The 25,867-nt window shown below is 36.9% G+C and overlaps 2 protein-coding genes across 8 annotated transcripts in view; one reads left to right on the top strand and one right to left on the bottom strand.

Annotated features, from left to right (window-relative positions):
* The window catches only part of trim2a (tripartite motif containing 2a), a 31,034-nt gene extending 18,775 nt beyond the window's left edge, over positions 1–12,259 (top strand). For 3 of the 5 annotated variants that reach the window (XM_067404445.1, XM_067404446.1, XM_067404447.1), the window contains exons 3-12: positions 1,345–1,579; positions 1,843–1,994; positions 3,549–3,729; positions 5,581–6,307; positions 6,817–6,920; positions 7,063–7,230; positions 7,450–7,618; positions 9,661–9,731; positions 9,919–10,059; positions 10,250–12,259. In XM_067404445.1, coding sequence (XP_067260546.1) covers positions 1,345–1,579; positions 1,843–1,994; positions 3,549–3,729; positions 5,581–6,307; positions 6,817–6,920; positions 7,063–7,230; positions 7,450–7,618; positions 9,661–9,731; positions 9,919–10,059; positions 10,250–10,402 — 2,101 coding nt within the window. In that variant the 3' untranslated portion in view covers positions 10,403–12,259. Of the gene's footprint in view, positions 1–1,344; positions 1,587–1,842; positions 1,995–3,548; positions 3,730–5,580; positions 6,308–6,816; positions 6,921–7,062; positions 7,231–7,449; positions 7,619–9,660; positions 9,732–9,918; positions 10,060–10,249 lie in introns of those variants that run through there. The other 2 variants (XM_067404444.1, XM_067404448.1) reach the window with 2 other exon arrangements.
* A 932-nt stretch (positions 12,260–13,191) lies between these two features.
* Positions 13,192–25,867, bottom strand: part of tmem131l (transmembrane 131 like) — a 55,366-nt gene continuing 42,690 nt past the window's right edge. For all 3 annotated transcript variants that reach the window (XM_067402835.1, XM_067402836.1, XM_067402837.1), the window contains exons 17-34: positions 25,684–25,753; positions 25,363–25,472; positions 24,950–25,019; positions 24,085–24,200; positions 22,625–22,767; positions 22,160–22,346; positions 21,452–21,637; positions 21,203–21,349; positions 19,862–20,402; positions 19,594–19,724; positions 18,542–18,675; positions 17,772–17,948; positions 17,318–17,396; positions 17,118–17,227; positions 16,890–17,019; positions 16,716–16,792; positions 16,487–16,623; positions 13,192–13,658 (exon numbers count right to left, since the gene is read on the bottom strand). In XM_067402835.1, coding sequence (XP_067258936.1) covers positions 13,353–13,658; positions 16,487–16,623; positions 16,716–16,792; positions 16,890–17,019; positions 17,118–17,227; positions 17,318–17,396; positions 17,772–17,948; positions 18,542–18,675; positions 19,594–19,724; positions 19,862–20,402; positions 21,203–21,349; positions 21,452–21,637; positions 22,160–22,346; positions 22,625–22,767; positions 24,085–24,200; positions 24,950–25,019; positions 25,363–25,472; positions 25,684–25,753 — 2,851 coding nt within the window. In that variant the 3' untranslated portion in view covers positions 13,192–13,352. The remainder of the gene's footprint in view (positions 13,659–16,486; positions 16,624–16,715; positions 16,793–16,889; positions 17,020–17,117; positions 17,228–17,317; positions 17,397–17,771; positions 17,949–18,541; positions 18,676–19,593; positions 19,725–19,861; positions 20,403–21,202; positions 21,350–21,451; positions 21,638–22,159; positions 22,347–22,624; positions 22,768–24,084; positions 24,201–24,949; positions 25,020–25,362; positions 25,473–25,683; positions 25,754–25,867) is intronic.

Below are 25,867 nucleotides of genomic sequence, written 5' to 3'. Positions count from 1 at the left end.
ATGTGGCATAAGGGAAGACAACAGTCTTATTTCTCTGTATTTTCTAGTCTGGTAGCACCGATTTCAATTTTTTCACCTTTCTACTGTATGGACAGCCAAGTATTATTGAAAGCCCATTTTGACAGTGGTGAAGAACTCCTTTAAAGCAGAAAGACTTGTGGTTAGCAAATATTCTGAAATCCTTTAAATTCAGTAATATTACCATGAAAAGCCAACATTATGCAAAATGAACATGAATAAGAGAGCTGAAAGCTGAATAGGAAAACTGACATTTTAAAATTCATAAACAAATGCACAAGTGTGAAACACTGGTACATATGATAAATTAGTATTGGCCATATTTCTAATTAACAGATGCCACAAAGTTTGACTGGACACAGTTCTGTCTAGGATCAGAGAGGAGCATCACAAATGAGACATAGAAATTTTAGGATGTCCCTTTTTCTATACCAGCTTTTCACATTTAACAAAAATTATGAAAAATGAAAGAAGCAACTATGTTACCAATGACACCAATGCAATCCAATGAAGTCCTCTATCGAGACTCGTACTGTTTTCAGAAAATCACATGATCATTGACGAACGAAGCCTTAGTATCTGTTTAACCCATTTCTGTGAAGGAACTTTAATCCAAGTAAGTTTGCTCTGTCTGAACTGTGAGGAGTGTAGTGTACTTTTTAAAATTTCCTAAGCAATATGCTGTTTAATTTATTAATTTTTTTGTCTTTTTTTTTTTTCACTTTATTTATTGTTTTGGTTGTTTGGTGATCATTTTTACAAAAGCTTATATACTTATGTAAGAAATTGTATCTTTAAAAAGAAGTTCCTCCATTTAAAAACAATTTCAGCTGATGCTTTTAAATATGCTTTATATTTCCCAGCTTTATGGCTGTTGTAAATGTATAAACCAGCAGAGGGTGCTGTTGTTGATACTCCAAGGCTTTAAATCTTTTCCCGGTAGCATCAGTAGCTTATACTGCATGTCTGGGACAGGAGGAAGTACTGCAGTATATAATCTTGAAGCTGCATCATTTTCACCTAGCAGTACACTTCCTCTGGTTGGCCAATCAAGACAGGGGAGTGACTGGTAGCCATTATTGCTGACACTTGATGCAGTATCATGCCAGTATACACATCATCAGAGATGTCATTGTGAGGAGGCATGTGATAATGTGATAAATCATTAATAGTACTGCAATAATACATGAATAAGGGTCCATTTTGATTTTAATATGCCCAATTATTAGTTTTATCTCAAAAACACAAAATGAATATGTCTTTCTGGTGAGAGCCAGTCACTGCCACATAGGTTGTTATTTCAGTAACCTGTTCCTATTCCCCTAGGTGTCTGCAGAACTACATTCCCGCCCACAGTTTGACTCTGTCTTGCCCGGTGTGCCGTCAGACCTCTATTCTGCCGGAGAAGGGTGTGGCGGCACTTCAGAGTAATTTCTTCATCACCAACCTGATGGAGGTGCTAAAGAGGAGCCCAGACACTAACCTCAGTGAGGACTGCACTGACGCTATCAATGGAGTGGCCACTGGACTACCACTCTCCTGTCCCAATCATGGAGGAAATGTAAGACGTACGCAGCAGCACAGGATAACTAAATGTCTAGTGTACAGAAGCCTGACTGTATGTTAGAAGTATTTTCCTCCTGGCAAGTTGCTTTCTGTTAATTTTTTCGAAATTGCTAGAAGTTTTTGCAAAGGGAGTATATGTAAACATAATGTGAAAAGTTATCTTTGGCTTACCACTGATGCTGTGCATAATAATATAATATAATATAATATAATATAATAAAGAGCATTCATATTCAGTACTTCCTCTCTTTTCATCAGGTAATGGAGTTCTACTGTCCACCATGCGAGACAGCCATGTGTGAGGAGTGTACTAGCGGCGAACACGCAGAACACGCCACCGTCCCACTAAAGGATGTTCTAGAACAGCACAAAGCCTCGCTACAGGAGCAGTTGGATGCTGTCAAAAACAGGCATGTAACACACTTGTGCATACATTGCTGCAGAATTTTAAGTTACATTGTTTCCTGTTTAAGTAAATTGTCTTATTAAAAATATGGCTGATTAAGCAGTATGAACTGTAACTCCTGAATCCTAAACTGTAACTTCTCTCTCTCTCTCTCTCTCTCTCTCTCTCTCTCTCTCTCTCTCTCTCTCTCTCTCTCTCTCTATATATATATATATATATATATATATATATATATATATATATATATATATATATATATATATGCGTTATCACAAATAAACAAAACTGACTCCAAGCACTATACAATTTGCTTACAAATTTTTAATAATATTTGAATAAAGGGTAAATATGTACATTTTCCTAGACTGGACGATAGGTCTAATTGAAACACCTAAATTGGTTGTCCCAAGTGGTGTGTCCCAATACTTTTGTCCATATAGTGTACCTCTTAGAAAGTAGATCTTTAGTAGATTGGTTAGTTTGGTTAATGTACAGATTAACTGTTGACTTTTTTGCTGATTTTTTTGTTTGAAAAGTTTGAAATCTGAGGATGATAATACAATTCTCATACCAGTGATTCTATGCAACATAAATACATTTTGCAGATTGACAATACTTTTTTGTTTCTCTGTGTGCTGCACAGAGTGAATGTAGATATTTGCTGTTGATTGAAAGCTTTTTTTTTTTTTTACTTATTTTTTTTTGTTTTCATCACTGTGGTTTGTATTAGTGATGTTACGTTCTATGCCAAGGCTTCGGAAATAGTTCAGAAATCCTGGAAGCTTTCAGTGAAGGCTTGTATCAAGGCTTGTATCACTTTAGATCAATGACGTCATTGATGACGTTCGAAGCCTCGCTTCTGCCTGACTGGTTCAGGATGCGGTTCAAATCTTGGCGTGACATTTTGACAGATATATAAACCATGGGATCCCCTCAGAATTTGTGGTTTTAGAATAATAATATTGCCCCTCCTGCCTGTTATGACCAAAGAATTTATTTACACACATTTGATAGCCCCATTCATTTGAAGCCAATATGTTTATTACACAGTTATGTTAAACAGTCATTATATACAACCAGAAAATACAAATCACATTCAAATAAATATATTAGTTTATGTGTAAATTGATTTTTTCCTTCACCGTTATTTCTAAACCTTACCTGGCGCAAAATAAAGTGTATCACAGATCACATCAGGTCATCTGTAATGTATCTGCTTGTTTTACACTCTTTGACCACCAGTTGGTATTGTGAGCAAATGAAGCCTTCGAAAAATGAACCCTTTTGTGAACCACTTAGCTGAAAAGCTTCAATGCTTCATGAGGCTTCATCTCGCCATTACTAGTTTGTATGTTTGTATGTTAAAGCAGTGGTTTTCAATCCTGATCATGGGGATTCTAAAATTCTAAAATGTGGAAAATAATAGTAAAAACAAAAAATAAAGAGTAGATTTGTCCAAACATTCGACTAGTAGTGTATGAAAAATATTAAAAGGGCCATTTGTAATGAAAGTAACATAAAAAGAGATAAAATAAATAACTGGTTCTTTTTTCCTTAGGCTGCCAGAAATTGACTCTGCACTAGAGGTTCTGTCTGAGATTTTGCAGCAGCTGAGCAATCAGAAGAATTCAATAGAAGAAGCGATTCATGCTACTTTTGAGGAACTTCAGAAGACCCTCAATGTACGGAAGAGTGTTCTGCTGATGGAGCTGGAGGTCAACTACGGACTCAAACAGAAGGCTAGTACACTTATCTAGAGGCCAATGTTTTTTTGTTTTTTTTTATGTTATTATTCATAGGTACCTGGCTGTTTTGCATGTTCTTACCATCAACTCTTTACAACATTTTGTTTTGTTTTATATTTGTGTTAAAATAGACTTAAAGGCCAGATATACTCATGACAAAGTTATTTTTTGTTCTTCAGTTATAAAAAGATAAAAAGAAGCTGAGCAGAGGTAATAGTGTTAGCAAACATCTCGATGCGTCCACACTGTTGAGAACGTTTTTTTGAGGAATATGTAAAAATATGCACGCACTTTCCTCTGAATAACAAAATAAACACAAAAAAACGACAACAGTGAGAAAGCAGTAGTTAAGAAAGCATCTGATCATAGTGATGTGGATATGTTTGCATTCATTTTATGTTTGCGTTTATTTAAATACCACTTTATACAATAGGCTGCTTTAAAGCAAGCAACTTTACAGTATTAACCATGAAAAAAAAATTTCAACCGCAGTTAGAATTACAACTTCAATTTCCACTATAAAGCAGCTCTCCAGTGTGCTCATGTTTTACCTTTTATCTGACCTCAGTGGACTGAACAGAAGAAATTAACTTGAGAAGATTTCCATGTCCATGTTCGAACTCCAGAGACAAACTCCAAACTAACTTTGTTTTGGCCTGATATTGAAGTATATCGGGGCCAGAACTTGTTTCTTCAGTTATAGTATTACTATATTCAGATTTCCCTTCCCCTAAATGCTACATACAAACTAGTGAATACATGCCTGTCTCTTCCTTATTAAGTGGGTAGTTCTCGACCCAAATAAGCTGCAAAATAGAATAGACTTGTTTATTCTCTGCACCCATGCAAGATCTTGGCTCCTCCCATATCAGTCGCACTGTCTTGCTGTGGTGAATGATTAAACAAATGAATAACTCTGTAGCACATGCTTGTGTGTGGGTCTGACTGTGACATCAGTCCTGGCAGCTGGCAGAGCGTCACATGGGAATGATTCATCTGGAAGAACCAGACCAACTACAGAGGCAGCCTTTTAACACAAAGTAAACAAAGGCAGCACAGCTAGTCGCTAGCAGGCACAAATAGTTTGGGGCAATGTAATGGAAGAAGACTGTGATAAACAAGTTGAGGTGAGGTAGGATTCTGAATTACATTTTTTCTGAGTTTTAGAATTAAACTGTCAAGTTTTTCCTCATTTGGTATCTTTTTATGACTGTTGTATTTGAAATGACTGAACATGATGGCTTTATCAAAGCATGAATCTGTTAGCGTTGAGTACATTTGGTCCGTGTCATGCTATTCTGACTGATCCATTAGACCTTTTTTTCTCAGACAGAATGTCTTTATTAGTACCAGATTCTGTAAATGATGACATATGTGTTACAAAGCCTAAATACAAAACCTTATGATTATGTTGTCCAACGTAATTTGTGAATTTTCCAGAGAGCATCTTGTGCTTTAATAAAAGCAAAAACATCTGGTCTCCTGTATAAAGGAGTTAAGATAATCACAAATTTGTTGATTTGTATTACTGATCTAGTAATAATGCAGAATATTAAATATTTCCTCTTAGTTTATGTGTATCCTTTACATTTTCTAAATCTATAAACAGATTTTCAGTGTGGACTCAGACTTTTGGAGCCCACTGTATGTGCAATTTATATGTGTATCATCATCTGTTTGTGCCGCTTTATCTGTGTGGCTGCAGATCTAAATATTTATACCACTGTGAACAAACCTTTTAGCCTCTGTTGGATTCAAGAACGCTTATTTGTAGCGTGTTGTGCCATTGAATGTGTGTTATTGTACATTTATGTGTATGAATATATAATTTGTATGTCATTGCAGGTGTTGCAAGCTCAACTGGAGTCGTTGCTGCAGGGACAGGAGGGCATACGTAGCAGCTGCAGTTTCACCGAACAGGCTCTTAATCATGGCTCGGAAGCTGAGGTCCTATTGGTCAAGAAGCAGATGAGCGAGCGTCTTGATGAGTTGGCCAATCAGGAGCTCCCACTTCGACCAGAGGAGAACAACCAGCTGGACTTCTTGGTGGAGACCGATGGTCTTCGTAAATCCATCCATAACCTTGGTGCTATAGTAACCACAAATGCTGTAGCCGCAGAAACCGTTGCCACCGGTGAAGGCCTGAGGCACTGCATCGTGGGACAGCCAACCTCTGTGACCATAACAACAAAAGACAGAGACGGCGGACTGTGCCGGACAGGAAATGCTCTGCTCATAGCTGATCTTTCTGCCTCTGATGGCACCATAGTGGGGGGAGGCGAAGTCACGGATCATAAAAATGGCACTTATGAGTTTGTATACACGGCCCCGTGTGAAGGCCGCTTCACGCTCTCGCTGAAGCTATATGATCAGCATATTAAAGGCAGCCCATTCAGCATACGTGCCAACAAAATGATGGACATCTCCCTGACTGCAGACGGAGGCAAGAAACGTCTCAAATCTCCAGGAAGCAGCCATGTGAAACAGCGTGCCATCAAACGCCCTGCCAGCATGTACAGCACCGGCAAACGGAAAGAAAACCCAATTGAAGACGACCTCATGTTCCGAATCGGTATGACGGGCACACGTTCCTTTTGTCTGAATCCTGTCCTAACAGATTGCATAAGAAATAATCACTACTACAGTCACATCACTGTAAAAGGGAAATGCTTTTATTAGAGAAAACCTGATTATAAAAGGAACTACAAAGGGAACAAAAGCTTTTATATTTGTAAAAAAAAAGATGAGTCACTCTCTCATATTCTCTCATGACTCACTCTCTTATTACTCATTACTTTTGCTGAGAAAAGTGACTCTTTGTTATAGTAGAATAGCTTTTTTGTTTTTTGTTTTGTCCAGGTGTTTTGTGGATCTAATAATTAGTGTGTTCATCCATCATTGGTCAGTATTATAAATCTATGCTAAATATATATAAATCTATACTCTTAAGAAACAATTAAATATACAATATTAGCAGATGATGAACAATAAAAAAGAATCATCAGTTTTGAATAGATGTCCATTGGAAGACAATAATGCTATCCATCCATCCTATCTAATTATTTATTTATTGTCCCAAAGGAACTAAAGGCAGAAATAAGGGTGAGTTCACCAATCTGCAGGGAGTTGCTGCTTCTTCTGTTGGCAAGGTCCTGATAGCAGACAGTAACAATCAGTGTGTTCAGGTATACAATTCTAATCAGTTTAAATCAACTCTTTACCACCACTCTGTGGGTTGCTTAATGCCTTTTTCATTTAAATAAAACATTTTTAAGAAATGCTTAATTTGATGTTTTTTTTTAAAGATGTAAATTGTTTCAATTGTAGATATTTACAAATGATGGACAGTTTAAGAGTCGATTTGGAGTGAGGGGCCGATCGCCAGGACAACTTCAGCGGCCAACTGGTGTCGCTGTGCACCCCAATGGTGACATCATCATTGCTGACTATGATAATAAATGGGTCAGCATTTTCTCCAGTGATGGCAAGTTTAAGGTATCTGCATCTGTTTTTTTGTTAAATTAGTTTTATTAAGGAAAATTTTTACTTTTAAGAATTTATGAGAAATAGATTTTTTACCAAATACTTATTATCAGAAATCATTGTTATTGCCATGTTTTTTTTATAAATACACGTAAAAAAAGGAAAATTCATTATGGAGGTTGAATTTTGACTTTTTTTTCTCTCTCTTGTGCCCTTTGTGTCTTTTTTCAGACTAAAATTGGCTCAGGGAAGCTCATGGGTCCTAAGGGTGTGTCTGTTGATAGAAATGGCCACATCATTGTGGTTGACAATAAATCTTGCTGCGTCTTCATTTTCCAGCCCAATGGAAAACTTGTCTCCAAGTTTGGCAACCGAGGCAACAGTGACAAACAATTTGCAGGTACTTACCTTGGTTACATACAGGAATTTATTCAGCCTTCATGTGCCATCTGAATTATTGTAAATAGAAGTTTCCTAGACAGAAATTGGACATGAATGGCCTCTCAAAGCTATTTTGATACCTAAGTTTCCGAATTGGGCAAGCCATAAACTTTCAGCATGGCCGAGTAGAGAAACATTGCTGTAGTGACTAGTGACTGTTAAGATTCATTCGATTTGGATTCATTAGTTTAGTTCCCACATATATACACTATATTGCCAAAAGTATTGGGACACCCCTCCGATCATTGAATTCAGGTGTTCCAATCACTTCCATGGCCACAGTTGTATAAAATCAAGCAGCTAGGCATCAGACTGCTTTTACAAACATTTGTGAAAGAATGGGTCGCTCTCAGGAGCTCAGTGAATTCAAGAGTGGTACCGTGATAGGTTGCCACCTGTGCAATAAATCCATTCATGAAATTTCCTCACTACTAAATATTTCACGGTCAACTGTTAGTGGTATCATAACAAAGTGAAAGCAATTGGGAACAACAGCAACTCAGCCACGAAGTGGTAGGCCACTTAAAATCACAGAGCGGGGTCAGCGCATGCTGAGGCGCACAGTGTGCAGAAGTCGCCAACTTTCTGCAGAGTCAATAGCTACAGACCTCCAAACTTTGTGTGGCCTTCAGATTAGCTCAAGAACAGTGCATAGAGAGCTTCATGGAATGGGTTTCCATGGCCGAGCAGCTGCATCCAAGCCTTACATCATCAAGTGCAATGCAAAGCGTCAGATACAGTGGTGCAAAGCACGCCACCACTGGAGCAGTGGAGACGTGTTCTCTGAACTGACGATTCATGCTTCTCTGTCTGGCCATCCGATGGATGAGTCTGGGTTTGGTGGTTGCCAGGAGAACGATACTTAAAGTTTGGTGGAGGGGGGATTATGGTGTGGGGTTGTTTTTCAGGGGTTGGACTTGGCCCCTTAGTTCCAGTGAAAGGAACTCTAAATGCTTCAGCATACCAAGACAATTTGGACAATTTCATGCGCCCAACTTTGTGGGAACAGTTGGGGGATGGCCCCTTCCTGTTCCAACATGACTGCGCACCAGTGCACAAAGCAAGGTCCATAAAGACATGGATGAGCGAGTTTGGTGTGGAGGAACTTGAGTGGTCTGCATAGAGTCCTGACCTCAACCCGATAGAACACCTTTGGGATGAATTAGAGCGGGGACTACGAGCCAGGCCTTCTCACCAATATCACTGCCTGACCTCACAAATACGCTTCTAGAAGAATGGTCAAAAAATTCCCATAAACACACTCCTAAACCTTGGGGAAAGCCTTCCCAGAAGAGTTGAAGCTGTTATAGCTGCAAAGGGTGGGCCAATTCCATATTAAACCCTACAGATTAAGAATGGGATGTCATTAAAGTTCAAGTGCACATAAAGACAGGTGTCCCAAAACTTTTGGCAATATAGTGTAGCTTTCTTTTACCATTATAATCATGTATATTTGCAGGTATAAATAACTAATTGATGCATATTGTACAGTATGTACAGTGAAAATAGCATTTATTTGAAAGAAATCCCAGAATCATCAGCAAGCCGACTATCTAGATAGAACAGTGAATGTATACAGTAGCGTAAGTAATGTTTATATGGTTGCCAACAAAAGGGATGCTAAAAATCTGTTGGATATTGACTAAATATCTTCTAGACATTTTAGCTTTATATAATAGGCAAGAACGAACCTGGCGGCTTCCTATTCTTTCTGAAAAAAACAACACAACACATTCATAATGTCAGAAGTATGAATTTTAGATAACACATGAAGGCAGCATTAATTTAATGAAAGTGTACTTGCCAAAATTGCTTCAGCCTTCAGCTCATACAGTATATAAAACTGTGTTCTCTCAAACTAATTTTTTTTTAACCAAAAGGCCACATATCACAAATGTTACGGCGATTGTGCAACTGAGCACTTACATGGGACAAAAGTGGGAGAAGGGCTTCAATTTACCAAAAGTTCAATATGCAACTCTTTTTCTTTCCTTTTCAAAGGTCCCCACTTTGCAGCAGTGAATCAAAATAATGAAATCATTGTGACTGATTTTCATAATCATTCTGTAAAGGTAAAATATCATTCTAATATATTGCCATGTCATATTCCTCAAATGTGCTGTCTAAATTGTTAGTCACTTTTAGTCACATTGTGGTTACGTTTTGAAAAACACTTCACTCGTACCTGTTCAAAGTCATTCAAAAACATCAATCTTTTTAAATATTGATGTGTTAATGCAGATTGTCATCAAATTGCAGGTGTTCAGTCCAGAGGGTGAGTTTATACTGAAGTTTGGTTCGAATGGCGAAGGAAATGGGCAGTTTAATGCACCGACAGGTGTGGCGGTAGATGCCAATGGCAATATTATAGTGGCCGACTGGGGCAACAGCCGGATTCAGGTAACAGGCACAGGACAACTGAATATTTCACAAAAAACATGTGATTGATTAACCTGAAACTTTTTGTTAGGGCTACAAATTAAACCGTGAGATGAATTGAACAGTGTGATGACTGGCAGTATATTTTGGTCATGTCAGCTAAAAGATTGTAGATTTAACATCTTTATATCATCCATCTGTGGGACTCCAGGTGTTTGACAGCAGTGGATCCTTCCTGTCCTACATCAACACCTCCGCAGACCCTCTGTATGGCCCGCAAGGACTGGCTCTCACCTCTGATGGCCACGTTGTGGTGGCAGACTCTGGGAACCATTGTTTTAAAGTATACCGTTATCTACAATAGCACTCTCACTTCTACAGCACTTATTCCTTCAAGCTGCCGCCCCTCGTGCCAAATGGGACCCTCATATTGCATTGAAGTTGTCGTTTTAGCCTCATTCGAGACACCCTCACTTTGCAGAGAAGAACAAACTGTAGGAAATGAGATTCTGTACCATGATCATAGTAGTTTGCACACCTAAAAACATTGGTTTTGCAATTTAAAGGAATAGTTCACCCAAAAAATATAAATTCTGTCTTTTTACCTTGTTGTTCAAAATCCATATTAATTTCTTTTTTCCATGGAACATAAAAGGCACATCATTTTTAAAGAATATATAGCCATTCTTGTCTGTGATATTAAAAGTGCATTGCAGCCATAAACATGTTCTCTATATTCCAAGCCATACAAAGACCCTGTCAGGAACAGACCGGATTTTGTTATTCACTAAAAATCATCCATTCCACTGTAACTCTCAAATATATCGCGTTGATGTCAGCATTGCTGCATTACTTTCGTAATTAATTTCAGTTTCAGTGAAGAGGAAGATGAACAATATATGTTAAATTATAACTTTTTTTAAGTGCCATTGTCTTAACACGAGCTGTATAGACTACTTTTTCTCTCTTTTGTTTTTCACTCTTATATGATCCATCAACTTTTGTGCTCCATGGAAGAAAATCACAGTGATTTGGAACAAGTAGTGAGAAAATGATGACAGAAATGTAATTTTTGAATGAAACTGTCCCTTTAAGAATGAAGCTATATAGATTAGGTTATGCTGTTCTACACTTTTGACTCAAAAACTGCTACACATTAGGGGAATAATTCATGTTTCTATGGTGTTAAAAAAAAATCTAAGCATTCTTGTTTCAACACTCAATTAATTAAAAAGGAACTCTTCAAAGTATTGGCATGTATAAGAATATGAGTAATGCGATTCCAAACTGCTATTCAATTTTATACATCTACACATCAAACAGACGAAAATAATCTCACTATGGTTGGCCAGTATCACCAGTATTTGAGTTGTTTAAAAGAGATGTCAGGAATATTTCTAACTTATACCACAATATATGTGCTTCTCTGATTATGACTGTGATGTGCACAACAGTGGTTGGTACGATGTTTGTATAATGCAGTTACTGTACGTCTCTAATAATATGCAAGAAACAAATCACTTGATTTGCTGTTTAGATAAACAAAAACTACTTTTTTTTTTTTATTTGAGTGTCACTGCACTGTTGAATTAAAATCTGCCATTTCATTTATAAAAGATGCTAATTAATTTTAATTTGTGCCATTCAGAGAATTGACCAGAAAATGTCGGTGATGTATCACATGCGCAATTCACCCGATGCACTTTGTGATTTAGCAACACAAAATACATCTAGTGCTAATATTAAAGGGCCCATGGTTGACATGCATTATTACTGATCATTGTGTTGTGAGAGTGGTTATTTTGTGTTGTTGACAAATCATGTTCATACTCATAATGCTTAAACTGAAAAAGTGCCCTGTTTTGTTTTTTTCCTTCAAGTGTACTCATGCCAAACAGATGAATGCATAAAGTAAATCTTCCTCGTCTTACTGTATGTCTGTTTTCCTGTACAGTCCTATTGTCATACACATGGAACTAGTGCTGCTTGTTTGCACAAAATACACAATATCACATACATTCCAAAATGTATTTTTCCCCTTTTTACCCACAAGCCTGCTTTTTTGTAGCAATAAAGCTTGAATCTTACTCCTTTTCTGTATTATGCTTTTTGGCATAAGACACCAGTTATGCTTTCAGATTTGTTTTAACGTCACATTTAGGTGACCAGTGTTATATCATTATATTTGCACAGCACATGAATTAACATTGTGTTATTTGAGTTGTTCTGAATCTATTCAAGTCTTAGAGATACTGACCTACAGATGAAAATAGTGTACTTAATTTTATAAGGACACTTAATTGTTCTGTGTTGTACTTTTATGACTATGAAAGCAATCTAGAACCGAAGATTGAAACAGAAGACATAGTAAGGTTACACTTCATTTCAATGGTCCACTTCGTAACTTTGCAACTACATGTCAACTCTCAGAGAATTAGCAGACTATTAGGCTAGGGTTAGTAGAATAAGTTGACATAGTTGCTAAGTTTCTTATAGTCAGCAGAATGTCTGTTGCCGGACCATCAATATAGTGTTAGCAGATATTAAGCAGACATTTTACTAATACTCTTATGAGAGTTAGCTGAAATGTAGTTGCAAAGTATTTAATTAGTAGAATGGACCATCAAAATATAGTGTTACCCATCATAAACACTTGTAGCTTCACTACAAAGCTTCACTCTGTTCTCTGAGTTGAGTTGACTGCAGTTATCTATGAGCATTACTTTCCAGCCAAGAAAACCTCCTAAGTCCTTCTACAATTTAGGGTACATTTCCTGTCCATTGATTAAATAAATAAATGAATAAAGACAACTGTTAGAAATGTCTTTTTGATCCATCTAGGTAAAGCATATTATAATCTCGCAAATATTTTGTTTTATTGCTTGAAATTTCCCCGATGTCCCTTCAATTAATTTTTACAGTGTCCATTTTTGAAGCGAGTAGATCTCAGGTTCAATATAATAAATGAAATTGTAAAAATCATTATCTATATTAAATTCATTCCTAAAATCTAAATGCGTTAGAAAAGTTTTTTTGTTCAATGTCTGCAAAAGTTGTCAACTTTTGTATGTTAGAGTATTTAAGCAATTGACAAAATTAAACCTTAAAGTAATTCACAACACAGAGTCAAATACAAAACTTTTTTTTTTTTTATTTTCAATGGTCAAACTTGCAAAACATCTAGAAAAATATACAACAAAATGCTGAACCTTACCACAACAACAAACATAAAAGAAAGAAGAATATTCACATTTTTCCCCATAAGAGATAAAAGCACATTCTTTTTTTCCTCAATATTCAAAAGCACAGTTTCCTCACATATCCCCACAGTAGCCTGAATCGTTGGAGAGCTGAGAGTTGGAGCTCCGGTTTGAAGAGGAGTTCCATATGTCCAAATTCATGTGTGGTCCAAAGGGATTGAAGCTGGAGTACTGTTTTCCGGGGCAGGCGCCACCTGGTTCACGGTTGAAGGGTGCGACGGGTGAGATGGGCGAGTGGGGTGAGACTGGAGCGGAGCGCTCTGGGTGGAAGTGGTTCTGGTAAGGTTCGCTCTGAGGTGTCCAGATAGAGCCGAAAAGACTGGACATGGGTGACAGACTTCTGGTTCCTGAAAAGTATGGCTGGAAAAGAAAAACGGCCAGTCTTTGAGCATTGCTTTAATACTCCTAATTTAACAAAGAATCTACAGCGTGTTTCTAAGGTGCTCAGAATAAGAATTTCCAAACAGTTTTTAAACAAAGATGCCAATGTAAACAGTTTTTTTTTTCTGCATTTGTTTGCAATTTGTGGGTATTTAAACTTTTTTTTTTTTTTTCCCAACTATTAAAGCTCAAGTATCTGTCAATATCACACTTAAAATACTAGTTTAAATGTTATTTAATTATATTTTAAACATTTCAATACTCATTTACCTCAGTTTTGATACACTGTTGATACACTGTGAGTTGACAACGCATGTGTGAATTTTAATTCAATATGTATACGGCCCTTTGAGCTGCATGTTTCAGACAGAGTGAACGCCATCTCTTAATGCGCATTTGACAACACAACGAGTCAGTTACGCTTTATTTTCATATTAGCATAATTTGCAACACTTTTGCACCGTCCGTTGAGGTGAAGTCCACGTCCCAAGATTTCACGCTCAAACTTGGCGTCATCAAGCTATGCCTTTGTTTTCAAAAGGCCTCTAGCGACCTCTAGCGGACATAATTCTTACATACTGCACCTTTAAATGTCTCCCTGCTAAAATAAAACTCTTGGAAGTGAGGAAATTAAAAGTCCTAAAGTAAATTACTATACTTAATAGGATTATTTGTTTATTATTTTATAATCTCCCTCAGATCTATCATAATCTCTGAATAATCTCAGACAAAAGTGTTTCAGTTGATAAGAAAATACTTTAGCTGCTTTTTCACCATTGGGCCAAACAGTTTTTTGTTGCTTTACTGTTTCATTGTGTGCCAATCCGACCCAGCCAGTACATATGTTTTCAACTGTGCTGAGAATGTGTAAAACATAGATAATTGAGAACCGTTTGTAATTGTGCCATGCCAAACCAAGCATTAGTGGAAATATAATTTGTAGCCGCTCCTTACCATTCTTAGAACTGTTCGGGCCATTGGTGGAAATGCTGTTTTGATTATAGTCAAAAGCAAATTAACAAAGATACTGTTTAAATTTAATATCTTTAATTGTGGCAATTTTTGTCTTTATCAAAAAATGGTATCAAGACAAGACACAAAAGGCAAAAATATTGTTTTCCATGCATCTGTCAATTTTGAGATTTAGAGCTACTTGACTTTTCATAGTGTTGTTTCAGACTAGTGGAAAGAAAACATCCAAAATACACTTTTAAGTGTTTACATACTCTGTGATTAATTAATCTAAATTAATCGCATACATAATTTTTGCTGTGAAAGTATTAAATATTTCAGTTCAAATGAATCAATGCAGGGTTTTTCCTGGGTCAACAATGGTCTTTGGTGGTGACAGACATGGTCATCCACACAAACAGTAAAAAGTGCCCTACCCACGTGATCTGCGAGCCCGATACTGACAATAAAGTACCCGTCACTCTCACTGTAATTCTTTCTTGCCCTCTTTGCAAAAAAAAAAAAAAAAAAAAAAAAAAATTTCTGTAGCTCTATGTAAGAGAAGATGCTTTTTTGCTAAACCTGAAAAGTATTAAAAAGTAGCATTTAGAAGTTATATTAACTAATAATATAATTTTCTACCATTTACAATTGATTGCACCTAGCTAACAACAACTTGCTTTGTTCTGGTTTCACCTCACTCCAGTCTAAACTAACTGATTTTATAGGTAGGCCTAATTTACTACACATTGACATTTAAATAACCTGAAAATATTGTGGATTATTAAGGCTAATTTTACTAACCACTCTTGCTAAATGAGGTAAGCACACTTATGTTCTAATTTCAGATTTGTTCGAGTAAATGATTCATTATACTGTAGACCGTGTGGACAGATCAGTTTTTGTCATGATTCATTAAAATTAATTTGTTCAAATGAGTCATTAGGTTGCGAATTGGACATTAGCGGACGTTGACGCATTGCGTGCGAATCATGACTGTTATTAGGACATCGCAAAAGATTTGTCAACACAGAAAACACTTCACCACTGGATAGGATTTTCTTTTTGATTACTGAACGTGTGGTTTATGTCAGCTGCACGTGCAGGGCGCCTGTCAGAGAAGATGAGGTGACGTTCTTTTGAGCACTATTCACACCCAGCGGTTATTCAGGAAAATAAAACGCCTCGTGAAACATGGATTCGGTCTTACGAACTTTTAGCATTGTGTCAGTTGATTTAGATTATTATGTTTGAGATAGAGAGATTGCAAAGACGGTGCTTACTTTGAAAGAGCTCGCGCGCGAGAATGGCTCCAGGTTCAATACGGAATGGATAATAACACGTTATTTTTTCTCAGATTAATTAATCGAAATTAAAGCATTATTATTACAGCCCTAGTTTATTGTATTGCACTTTTTCTATTTTCATTTTCTCATGCTCTGAGCCAGAAATCTCCACTTCAGTAGCACTTTACTTTATACAACATTTTATTACTAAAAAAATTGACTGATGTCATCAACATAATGAAACTTTGAGAATTTTGAGCCTGGCTTTGACCATTGTTCGGTTTTCTATTCTGGAAATGTATGTAAATCAGTGCATATTTAATTAGGTAAGGCCTCATTTGCATATTTAAACATAAAAATATTTATTTCAGAAATGTAATCAATCAACTGGTGAAATATGAGAATAACAGTTACATTTTTTCCTATTCACCTGGGTTGTCTTGTCCCAAATATTAGTATTTTTCAAAGTATTGTATCAAAGTTAGAATTCCAGCATTGTGAGAACACTACTGCCATAAAAATTATTTTTTGAAAGTGCTTGACAAAAACAAACACTCGCGTAAATCTCACCTTGCTGCCCACGCAACTGCCAGTGTCCCATGTGGAGTTCATGTCATGGGCTCCATTCTCTCCCCAGACTGGCTGATGGCTTTGGGTCATGGTTTGGCTTTCAGGGCATGAGAATGGATTTTGGTAATTTCCATTACCTTCATGGACAAAACAAAGAAAATGATCACTCATCTTTCGGTAACTACGTATTACAGAGAGAAATTTCGGATATGAACAGAAAACCCCTCACCTGTTGGCATATAGTTGGTCTGATCACTATAGGGATACTGACTGGTACTCTGGCTGTTCATGTTGTTCCAAGGGAAGCTTCATAAAATTGAGACATAAGCATTTAAATTTTTCAGTGGATGGATGCAAATGAAATCAAAAATAAATACAATAGAACTAAAAGCCTGAGGCATACCCGTCATATCCGGATGAGGGACTCTGAGGGACAAACGGGGGGGATTCGGGCATGTTGTACCTGAATCCATTGGTCAGAGGAATGGAGGCGGCTGACCATGTCTCTTCAATCACATTAGAGCCAATTACATCTGTGGAAACCAAAATGCATAATCACATAAATAAAAAGTACAATCTTACATCTACATAATGATCCTCTCTAGAAATGTAATGATTGATTGTCCCTCACCGATGTTTTTGTCAACACCTGCAGCTACATCAGCGAAGCTGTTAGGGAGTACAGGGTCAGGACAGACTTCTGGGCTTTGGCATGGTTCCCTGACATATAGATTGTTCATGCTGTGGACAAATTTGTATAAATATCGTCAATCACTTTTAGATTTCTCAATCATTTAAGCTGAATAACTTAAGAAAATGTAGTCGTTTTACCTTTGAGTTTTGTAGGTATAGTTCATGTTCAGGTAGCATTCCCGATCTTTTGGATATGGGTTGTACTGAATGTTGTCTCCTAAAAAAAAACAAACACCATACAGCAATTTTGATTAAAATATTAGGTTATAATAAATTCCCTTCAGCAGCTTATACTGCGTTCACGCCATGTCGTAATTGCTGTAAGCCTCGAGATGACAACACGTGACGTTCTATTCGGAGCTGTTCACTTCCTTGGACTGGGAATTATATGTTTCTATGGCGACACTATCAAGGGCTAAATGAATCTGCAGTGGTCAGGTGGTAAAAATAGGAGCTCTCAGAAAATTCCCATCTTAAAAGCTGTAATTACGAGCTCTACAAGGACATCTCTAAAATTGCGTTAATTTCAACATGGCGTGAACACACCTTTAATACAAAAGTGTGTAGTAAGCGCATGTGTGTGATCTCTTACTCCTGCATGGATGTCTGTTGGGGTCTCTTTCTCCCTCTATGCTGCTGGCACTGCTCCAGCTGCCCCAGGACCCTCGGCTGGCTCTTACACTGCCTGATGAACTGCTTGAATCAGAGCCTGACTCCCACTGCAGACGTCGCTCTGGACACTTACGCCTTGGTCTGACTAAACACGTGCCTGCGTTTGTGTAAAAGAAAACCGATTATCAAAACTGATGTGGAGAATTACCCCCGGTCTGTTAACACACACACACACACACACACACACACACACACACACACACACACACACACGTTTGTTTTTGTGAATTGGTGGGGACATTGGTAATGGTTTTTATACTCTACAAACTGTATTTTCTATCGCCCTACACCAACCCTACACCTAAAAGTAATTTATATATATATAAACAAACACACACACATACATACATGCATACATATTATAACATATCACAATGATATTGTGACAATGAAGACTGGAGTAATGATGCTGAAAATTCAGCTTTGCCATCACAGGAATAAAATTTCAAAGTATTAAAATAGAAACAGTTGTTTTAAATTGTAATGATATTTCACAATATTACAGTATTTTGATCAAATCAATTGATCAAAATTCTTTCAAAAACAGTTTAAAAATCTTGTAATCATTTAAAACCAGTTCATGTTGTCTTCAACAACCGTAGTAAGATTAGGATGTTCAGGAACACTGGTATGATATTATTCACACATACAGTGGTGAGACAGAGGAACTGCTATACATCACTTCCTCACCATTGTGTTTGAGAGGGCTGTCTGGGTTGGCTCCTATTTTAGGTAGTTCAGGTTTCATGTTGCGGGTTCTAGCAGCATTACGTGGAGGTTCTCTCTCACTCTCTGTCACCATGACAACACTGTTTTCAGGAAGTCTGTTTAGGATTGCCAGAATGAAAGAAAATAAACCATAATAAACAGATACAATAGTAGTAGTATTGCCATTTCAGCTTCACAGGCTATTTGATGGCAGATACAGATTCAACATTCAATAAATAAAAATATTTTAATAAAAACATCTAAAGAAAGAAAAAAAGTGTACTACTTGTAATAAAAATTGTAAATAGTTTCTTCTGATAAAAATAGTTGTCTCATGACATGTCTCATGTTTTATTGATTTGGGTGATTTTAGATGTATTAATTTGCTCGTTTGTTTCAATAAATCATTTGGTAGCACTTTACAATAAGGTCCCATTAATTAAAGTTAATGTATTACTTAACTGATAAATACAGTTGTTAAAGTATTCATTAATCTTTGTTACTGTTAGCTATTAAAATCAAGCTTTTCATTGTTAGTTCATGTTAGCTCAGGTCCATTAACTAAGGTTAACAGATGCGACTTTTGATTTCAATACTGTATTAGTAAATGCAAAAAATTAACATCAACTAAAATTGATAAGGGCTTTAGAAGTATTTTTTATTTTTACAAATGTAAACAAATGGAACTTTATTGTAAAGTGTCATACATCATATGCAATCAATCTTAAAATATGACTTAAATTGTGAATTGTATATTGGGGTCAATAATTTAATTAAAAAATGCTAAAAATCAAGTGAATCATGATGTGCTAATGTAGTGTATTTATAATAAAGGAAACAGTGTGGCAATGTTCTTTAGCATAAGGGTTAAAACTGCTTTTGACCATCAAAATGCAGCAAATCGTGATTTAAATCAATCCGCTGTCAGTTCACACTACTACTTGGAACACAACATAACTATCACAAGATATCTAACATCTGAAGGTAACATCTGTGCACTACAACATTTTCATCGTTTCATCACAGACGCTTACCCAGGAATGAGCTCAGATGCCTTTCTGCGACTTCTGCCTGTGTTTTTCTTTGCTTTGGTGTTGGTGGCAGACACTCCAAGTTCTGCATCTTTCTCCGGTCTGTTCTTCTGACTGCCGCCTCTTTCTATCTTCTGAGGGGCACAAACAATTCATTTTTCTTAGTGAGGTTAAAAAACAAAACAAAAACAAAGAACCGTAACACAAAGAACCTTTTGCTAAAATGTTGCACAGATTTTAGCAGGGTAAAATGAAAGGTGATAGCTCTTACCTCTTCATCTACATTATCCCTTTTTTCTGCATTGATTTTTCTTTTACACTCCTCATTTTTCATCACTTCATCTGCAGGCTGAGGGACTCTGCCTGCTGTGACGTTTTCAGGTAATCCAGGGAGTGTTTCCATAGGAAACATATCAGCTGGCAAAGCCTTGTCCTCCATGGATTCTCTAAAGTGCTCTTTCTTCTCAGCAGAGAGAAGGGTTTCATCTAATATATCATTGTTATTGTTGTTGTTATTACAAACTTCTGGGTCTAACTCAAAGGTGTGATCTCTATCTTCATCGATTGGAGGGTTGCAAAAGTCCGAGGTAGCAGAAACACTAGCAGCGGCAGTTGCGGGGCTATTTTTATATCTACTGTAGAGGAACGACACCTTAGTCTGCTTCTTTGGAGGCTGGGAAGAACCTCCAGTACTTTTCTTGGATGAGGACTGTGACCGAATTGCCCCATTGGCCACAGCTGGAGATCCCCTTCCCTTGCCTTTGTCAGAGGGGTGGCTTGTGTCTGTGTAGTTCTTACAACTGCCTTTTCCTCTAATAAACAAACAAACAAACAAGCAAACAAACAAGCAAACAATAATTATTTAAAAATGGCTCCAATTGGCTAACAAGCTAAGCTGTTAATAATAAACAGCTAACGAGAATCAAGCAAAAAATATTTTATATAAAAATATGCTGCTTATATTTCCATGTTACAAAAACAAATAAAAAACACAAACTAACAAACAATGCCTTTTTTAATAATAATATTTATATAATAAATGTAATTATTACTGAATATTAGTACTAGTAGTAGAACTAATAATTAACTGCTTTGTTATATTTTTAATAATTTTTTGTATGATAATATTAATTATTTAAAGTTTTATTGCATACTAGATCTATATTTTACAGTACTAGTAGTAGAAATAATTTACTACTGTATTATTATTATTAATGTTTAAATAATAAAAGTAATTATTGGATATTTGTATTGAATATTAGATCTTTATTTCACAGTAGTAAAATGAACAAATAATAATTTACTCTTTTGTTATTATTATTATTATCATTATCTTTTACCTTCTGTGTACAGGCAACAGTTTAATACAATTCTATAATACAATTATAAAATAATACATACAATTCAATGCAACGATGTAAACCTCTGTCCAAAAAAAACCACAAAAACAAAACAGAGCAACCCTGACTCCGAGCACCTGAGTTTGTGTGGAGCAGCACTGACTGCACACCAAAATGCTCTAAGACACTGAAAATATTTTATTGTGTGTGTGATTTCAGTTTTATTTGGATTATTTGTGCAGCCCTGATAACAAAATTTGATGCTGACTCACCTGACACCATTTGAGGAGCTGTGGTTGACACTGCTGTTTTCACGAGGTACAGAGTTGTGATTGCTACGTGGACTTGGCGCGGAGAACTCGCTCAGAATGTGCTGAGCTTGATGGAAAGCCATCAGACACACACCAGCTAGAGAGGAACTGCAGAGAGAACATGTTTGATATTAACACATAGAATCCTTCTCGGGTTGCAGGCACAGGGTAGCATTTCATGTGGTTTAAATATGTACAAGGGCTGCTAACCAGGTGAAGACCAGTGTGATGACCCAGAAGGACTCCTCCCAGCTGGGTCCTGGTACCACCTGAGCACACAGGGGCAGCATGTGGTGAGGCAGAGTCACATTGAGGGTGAAGTGGAAAATGGAGCCACGCTCTGTTACCAGAGTCAAGTCTCTGATCACCCACGAAGATGTGAAGTCTGGAGTAAATCTAGAGAGATACAGAGAGAACGGTTGAGATAGTGAGAAAATAAATAGACATGAAACACTGAGAAAAAAGGATGATGGGGAATACATTGTAATAAAGTGCTGCAGGGATGACGTATTTTTGTAGGCCAAAATCCAGACACGAGTTAGCATTTTAGCACTTCCGGTCTCATCTTTCTTAGCATCTCATTCAATGCTCTGCTGGTATATAACAACGTAATAATACCAAATCAATTGGTTGCTTGCAAATTTTTTTGCAAAACTCAGAATACAGATTTTTTTTTTTTTTTTTTAAATTGTCTTCAATCCAACCTGTTGCTATCTACCGACAGGGCCAAACAGACACAGCCAACTTTCCCCAGAACATAGGCTATTCAATGTAACTGTCCTAAAGTTTTGTAAAACAGATTTTATATCATCTCAATTTAAAAAAAACAAACATTCAAGACAAAGGGATGGCATAAGATCTTCACTTCTCTTAGAACATTGATACCGAATAGTTTCACATTCACAACATCAGACTTACGCAATGGTGATTTCTGAGGATGAGTTGTAGTCCACTCTGAAGGCTCTGCAGTGCTGCACCTCAAAGCCATAACCCTGACATTTATATCCATTAATGTTCATGGATACTACAGTCAATGGCAACTCGCCGGCATTCTCCACTTTAAAGCTTTTCTGGATGGCAAACAAGGGCTTACTTGATCGTAAACCTGTGAAAAGACAAGAAAGAGAACAAAAATGCAGTTAATGTATTTTGTATCATTGTTTCCTCTTTCGTTATTATTTAGCTGTAACACAGATAGCTGCCTTCTACTTTCATCTGTGCATATTTCATTGACACTTGTTTAGCTGAACATGACCAAAACTGATGATATGTGGTTTAAGTCATTAACTAGTTAGACATGGTGATGCTTCTACCAGCGCTAATGTACTTTTCACCAAACTCTCATAAAGGACATGTCAGGAGTAGCTCAACTGTGTCTCTCACCATCTCTGCACTCCATGAGAGTAGACTGGGGCACGTTGAAACGCAGTGAGGCTGCAGGCCCAGGGAGCTTCCCTCCCACCCTCAGGAGCTCCTTTGCCCCAAATCCTTTAACCAGAACCATGTCAAACACGGTCAGGTTGTTCCTGTTAAGGAACAGATAGAGCAACAATTAATGTATGATAACATCTAGCAAAAATACTTAAAGAAAACAAAAAAACAAAAACAAAACACTAACAATAAAAAACACTACTTTATATGGTAGTAAGATGAAAATAAAATGCTATCGAATTTTTTTTTTTTTTTTTTTGATGACAGTTGTTAAATCTAGTATAAATGTTTTATTCTGGAAAATCTTAACATGTTCTTCTAATTACTTCTTTGCATGACTTTTTCCAACTACATGACATGGTTTGAGCCATCACAATGGCAAACATGGTAAGAAATATCATGTGACAACATCAAAAACCTGTATCAACATGTTAAAGTGCAGTGTTTTATTCTGGAAAATCACTGTATATCTGAATCTCTGTTTCTTTCCCTGAATGACTCTTTCCATCTACATAACATGGTTTGAGCCGTCAAAATGTTAAGCAGCAGGAGCTTGAGCTGCAGTTATTGGTAATTGATTCATGCAAACAAGCAGCTTTCTGTTTAATTTTTTTGTGAAAAAACCTGCATGGGAAAATGTTTCGCCCTTACATAAAATTCCAGATCATGCAGGTTCCTTTTGAAATGACTGGATTTTGCCCAAAACATTTTGCAGAGCAAAAGTAAATGTGACCACACTGCAGTATGAAACTGGGTGGGACCGAGAGCCGTGGGAGTGGAGCGTGGACAGTGGAACCAATGTTAATGAGCGACACCTGCACGACACACCAGTCTAGAGTCCCATGGAGGGGCTCCGGAAGAATAAAAGGAGGAGTGACAACGGGAAGACGTTATGTTTCACTGCAAAGCTGCTTTGAAACAATCTGCATTGTACAATGCACTATATAAATAAAGGTGACTTGACTTGATTAGGCCTGGGACTTTATGCTGTGGTTTTGTTTTGGTTTATGCGCAAGTCGTCTATGGGGGACTGCCACTTTACTTTCGTTTTGTTCTGTTTATTTATTTTGTGATTAAAGTTTGATGTTGAATGTTTGCCAGTTCCTGCCACCTCCTTCCCTGCACCTTTAACTTCATTACACACACATCAAGGCAAAACATTATCTAAGTCTAAGTGTTAAATGAGAATCATTCACATTCAGACCAAGTTATAAATCATTTTCCCTGACTTTTCCAAACAAATTTTCAAATAATTCCAGTTTTTCTAAATGACCATGCAGTCCTGTACATAGCAACATACCAACAAAGAACAAAACCTATTTCCTTTAATCCATTAAACAGATTTGAGATAAGTAAACTGATCAAAGTCATGTAAATACCTCAGTTACAACTCATGTGGGGCAGAGCAGTACCTGATCAGGAGCAGTGAGGTAACAGGCTTGTGTTCTGTGGGTTGGTACGCCACAGAAACCGTCCTTGACTCCCACGGCTGAAGGAGGAATCTCAGCACGCTGCCTCGCTCACTTTCCTGTTTGAGCACAGTATAACCAGTGTTAACACAAGACACATTTACTCTGCAATGTATACTTAATAGTACTTAAAGGGTTAGTTCACCCAAAATGAAAATTCAGTCATTAAATACTCACCCTCATGCCTCGGAACACAAATTAAGATCTTTTTGATGAAATCCGGACCCCTCCATAGGCAGCGATTTAATTACTGTCATTCAAGATCCAGAAAAGTAGTAAAAACATTGTTAAAATTGTCCACATGACTAAAGTGGTTCATGTTCAACCTTAATTATATGGAGCGACGAGAATACTTTGTGCGCAAAAACAAAACAAAAATAACGTCTATATATTCAACAAATTTGACTCTTCCCTGTTATTCTCCTACACTGTTTATGTTCAGCGCTTCCAGGTTCTATGTCATAAAGCCGGCTCAATATTGGCTGATGCTGTTCACGTGAGAAGCATGACATTATTTGTGTTTGGTTTTTGTGCACAAAAGGTATTCTCGTCGTTTCATAAAATTAAGGTTTAACCACTGCAGTCACATGGACTATTTTAACAATGTATTTAGTACCTTTCTGGGCATTGACAGTGGAGGTTAAATTGAGTCAGAGAGCTCTTGGATTTCATCAGAAAGATTTTGTGTTCCAAAGATGAAAGAAGGTCTTACGGGTGGAACGACATGAGGGTGAGTAATTAATGACAGAATTTTCATCTGTGGGTGAACTAACCCTTTAATAATGCTATTCAAAGATCATGACCTCACCTTATGGTTAGCAGCTAACAGCAGAAACTCTGTTGTAGTAATATTCACGGACAGCGGGCTAATATTAAACCTAGAACATATACATACATGATGTGATTTCAGGTCTTATAAACAGTGTTGTTATTGTTAACAAAACTCAAAACTATACAGGTGTTGTCAACTGAAATAAAGCTGAAATAAAATATAAATATTAGATGAAAAAATTAAATGAAAATTAGAAGTGTTGCCTTAATACTAAAATGACACTGTTCATGACTCTGCTCATTAACCTTATGCATGAATACATGTGTTATGTTTTGGCATGTAAAAGCTTATAGATCACCACAGATATTCATACTGTTATTAGATATTTAATTTATCAGGTGACAGAAGCTAACTTATGCCATAAGAGTGTGTGTGTACACGGTATATACCATTTGGTCAGCGTGTCGAGGGCTTCAAGCGGAAATGGGTATGAGGAGAGGGTTCGGATCTCCACAGAAACCACTGAACCCGTAGGGTTTTTCAAAGTGAAATTCTTCACCTGATATAAAAAGTGCAACAATCTTATGGTTCAAATAATATTTCTACTTAAATTAATAGTTCACACGATGATAATACTTCTAAGTTGATTGCCATCTGAAGATTCTTACCAAAGATATTGCTTATGTGTTTCACAGAAAAACTTAAGGGTAAAGTTCAGATCAAAAGATTATTACTATTGCATACCTTGCATACCTATTACGATTGCATACCTTACTATCATTGACAGGTGTGGCCCCAAAGTCCAGGGGTGAAGAGTGGTCTGCAGGAAGTCTGGGCCACCTGAACAAAATGTACAAAAAAAAAAAAAAAAAACGAAAAGAAAAAGAAAATATACAGTGAAGTAAAAATATAAAGTATACAGTATTTGTCTTCACAGTTGTGTCTATATTTGTG

The sequence above is a fragment of the Chanodichthys erythropterus genome, chromosome 12, assembly GCF_024489055.1.
Source record: "Chanodichthys erythropterus isolate Z2021 chromosome 12, ASM2448905v1, whole genome shotgun sequence".
Classification (NCBI taxonomy): Eukaryota; Metazoa; Chordata; class Actinopteri; order Cypriniformes; family Xenocyprididae; genus Chanodichthys; species Chanodichthys erythropterus.
This window is presented reverse-complemented; position numbering and strand designations above follow the sequence as displayed.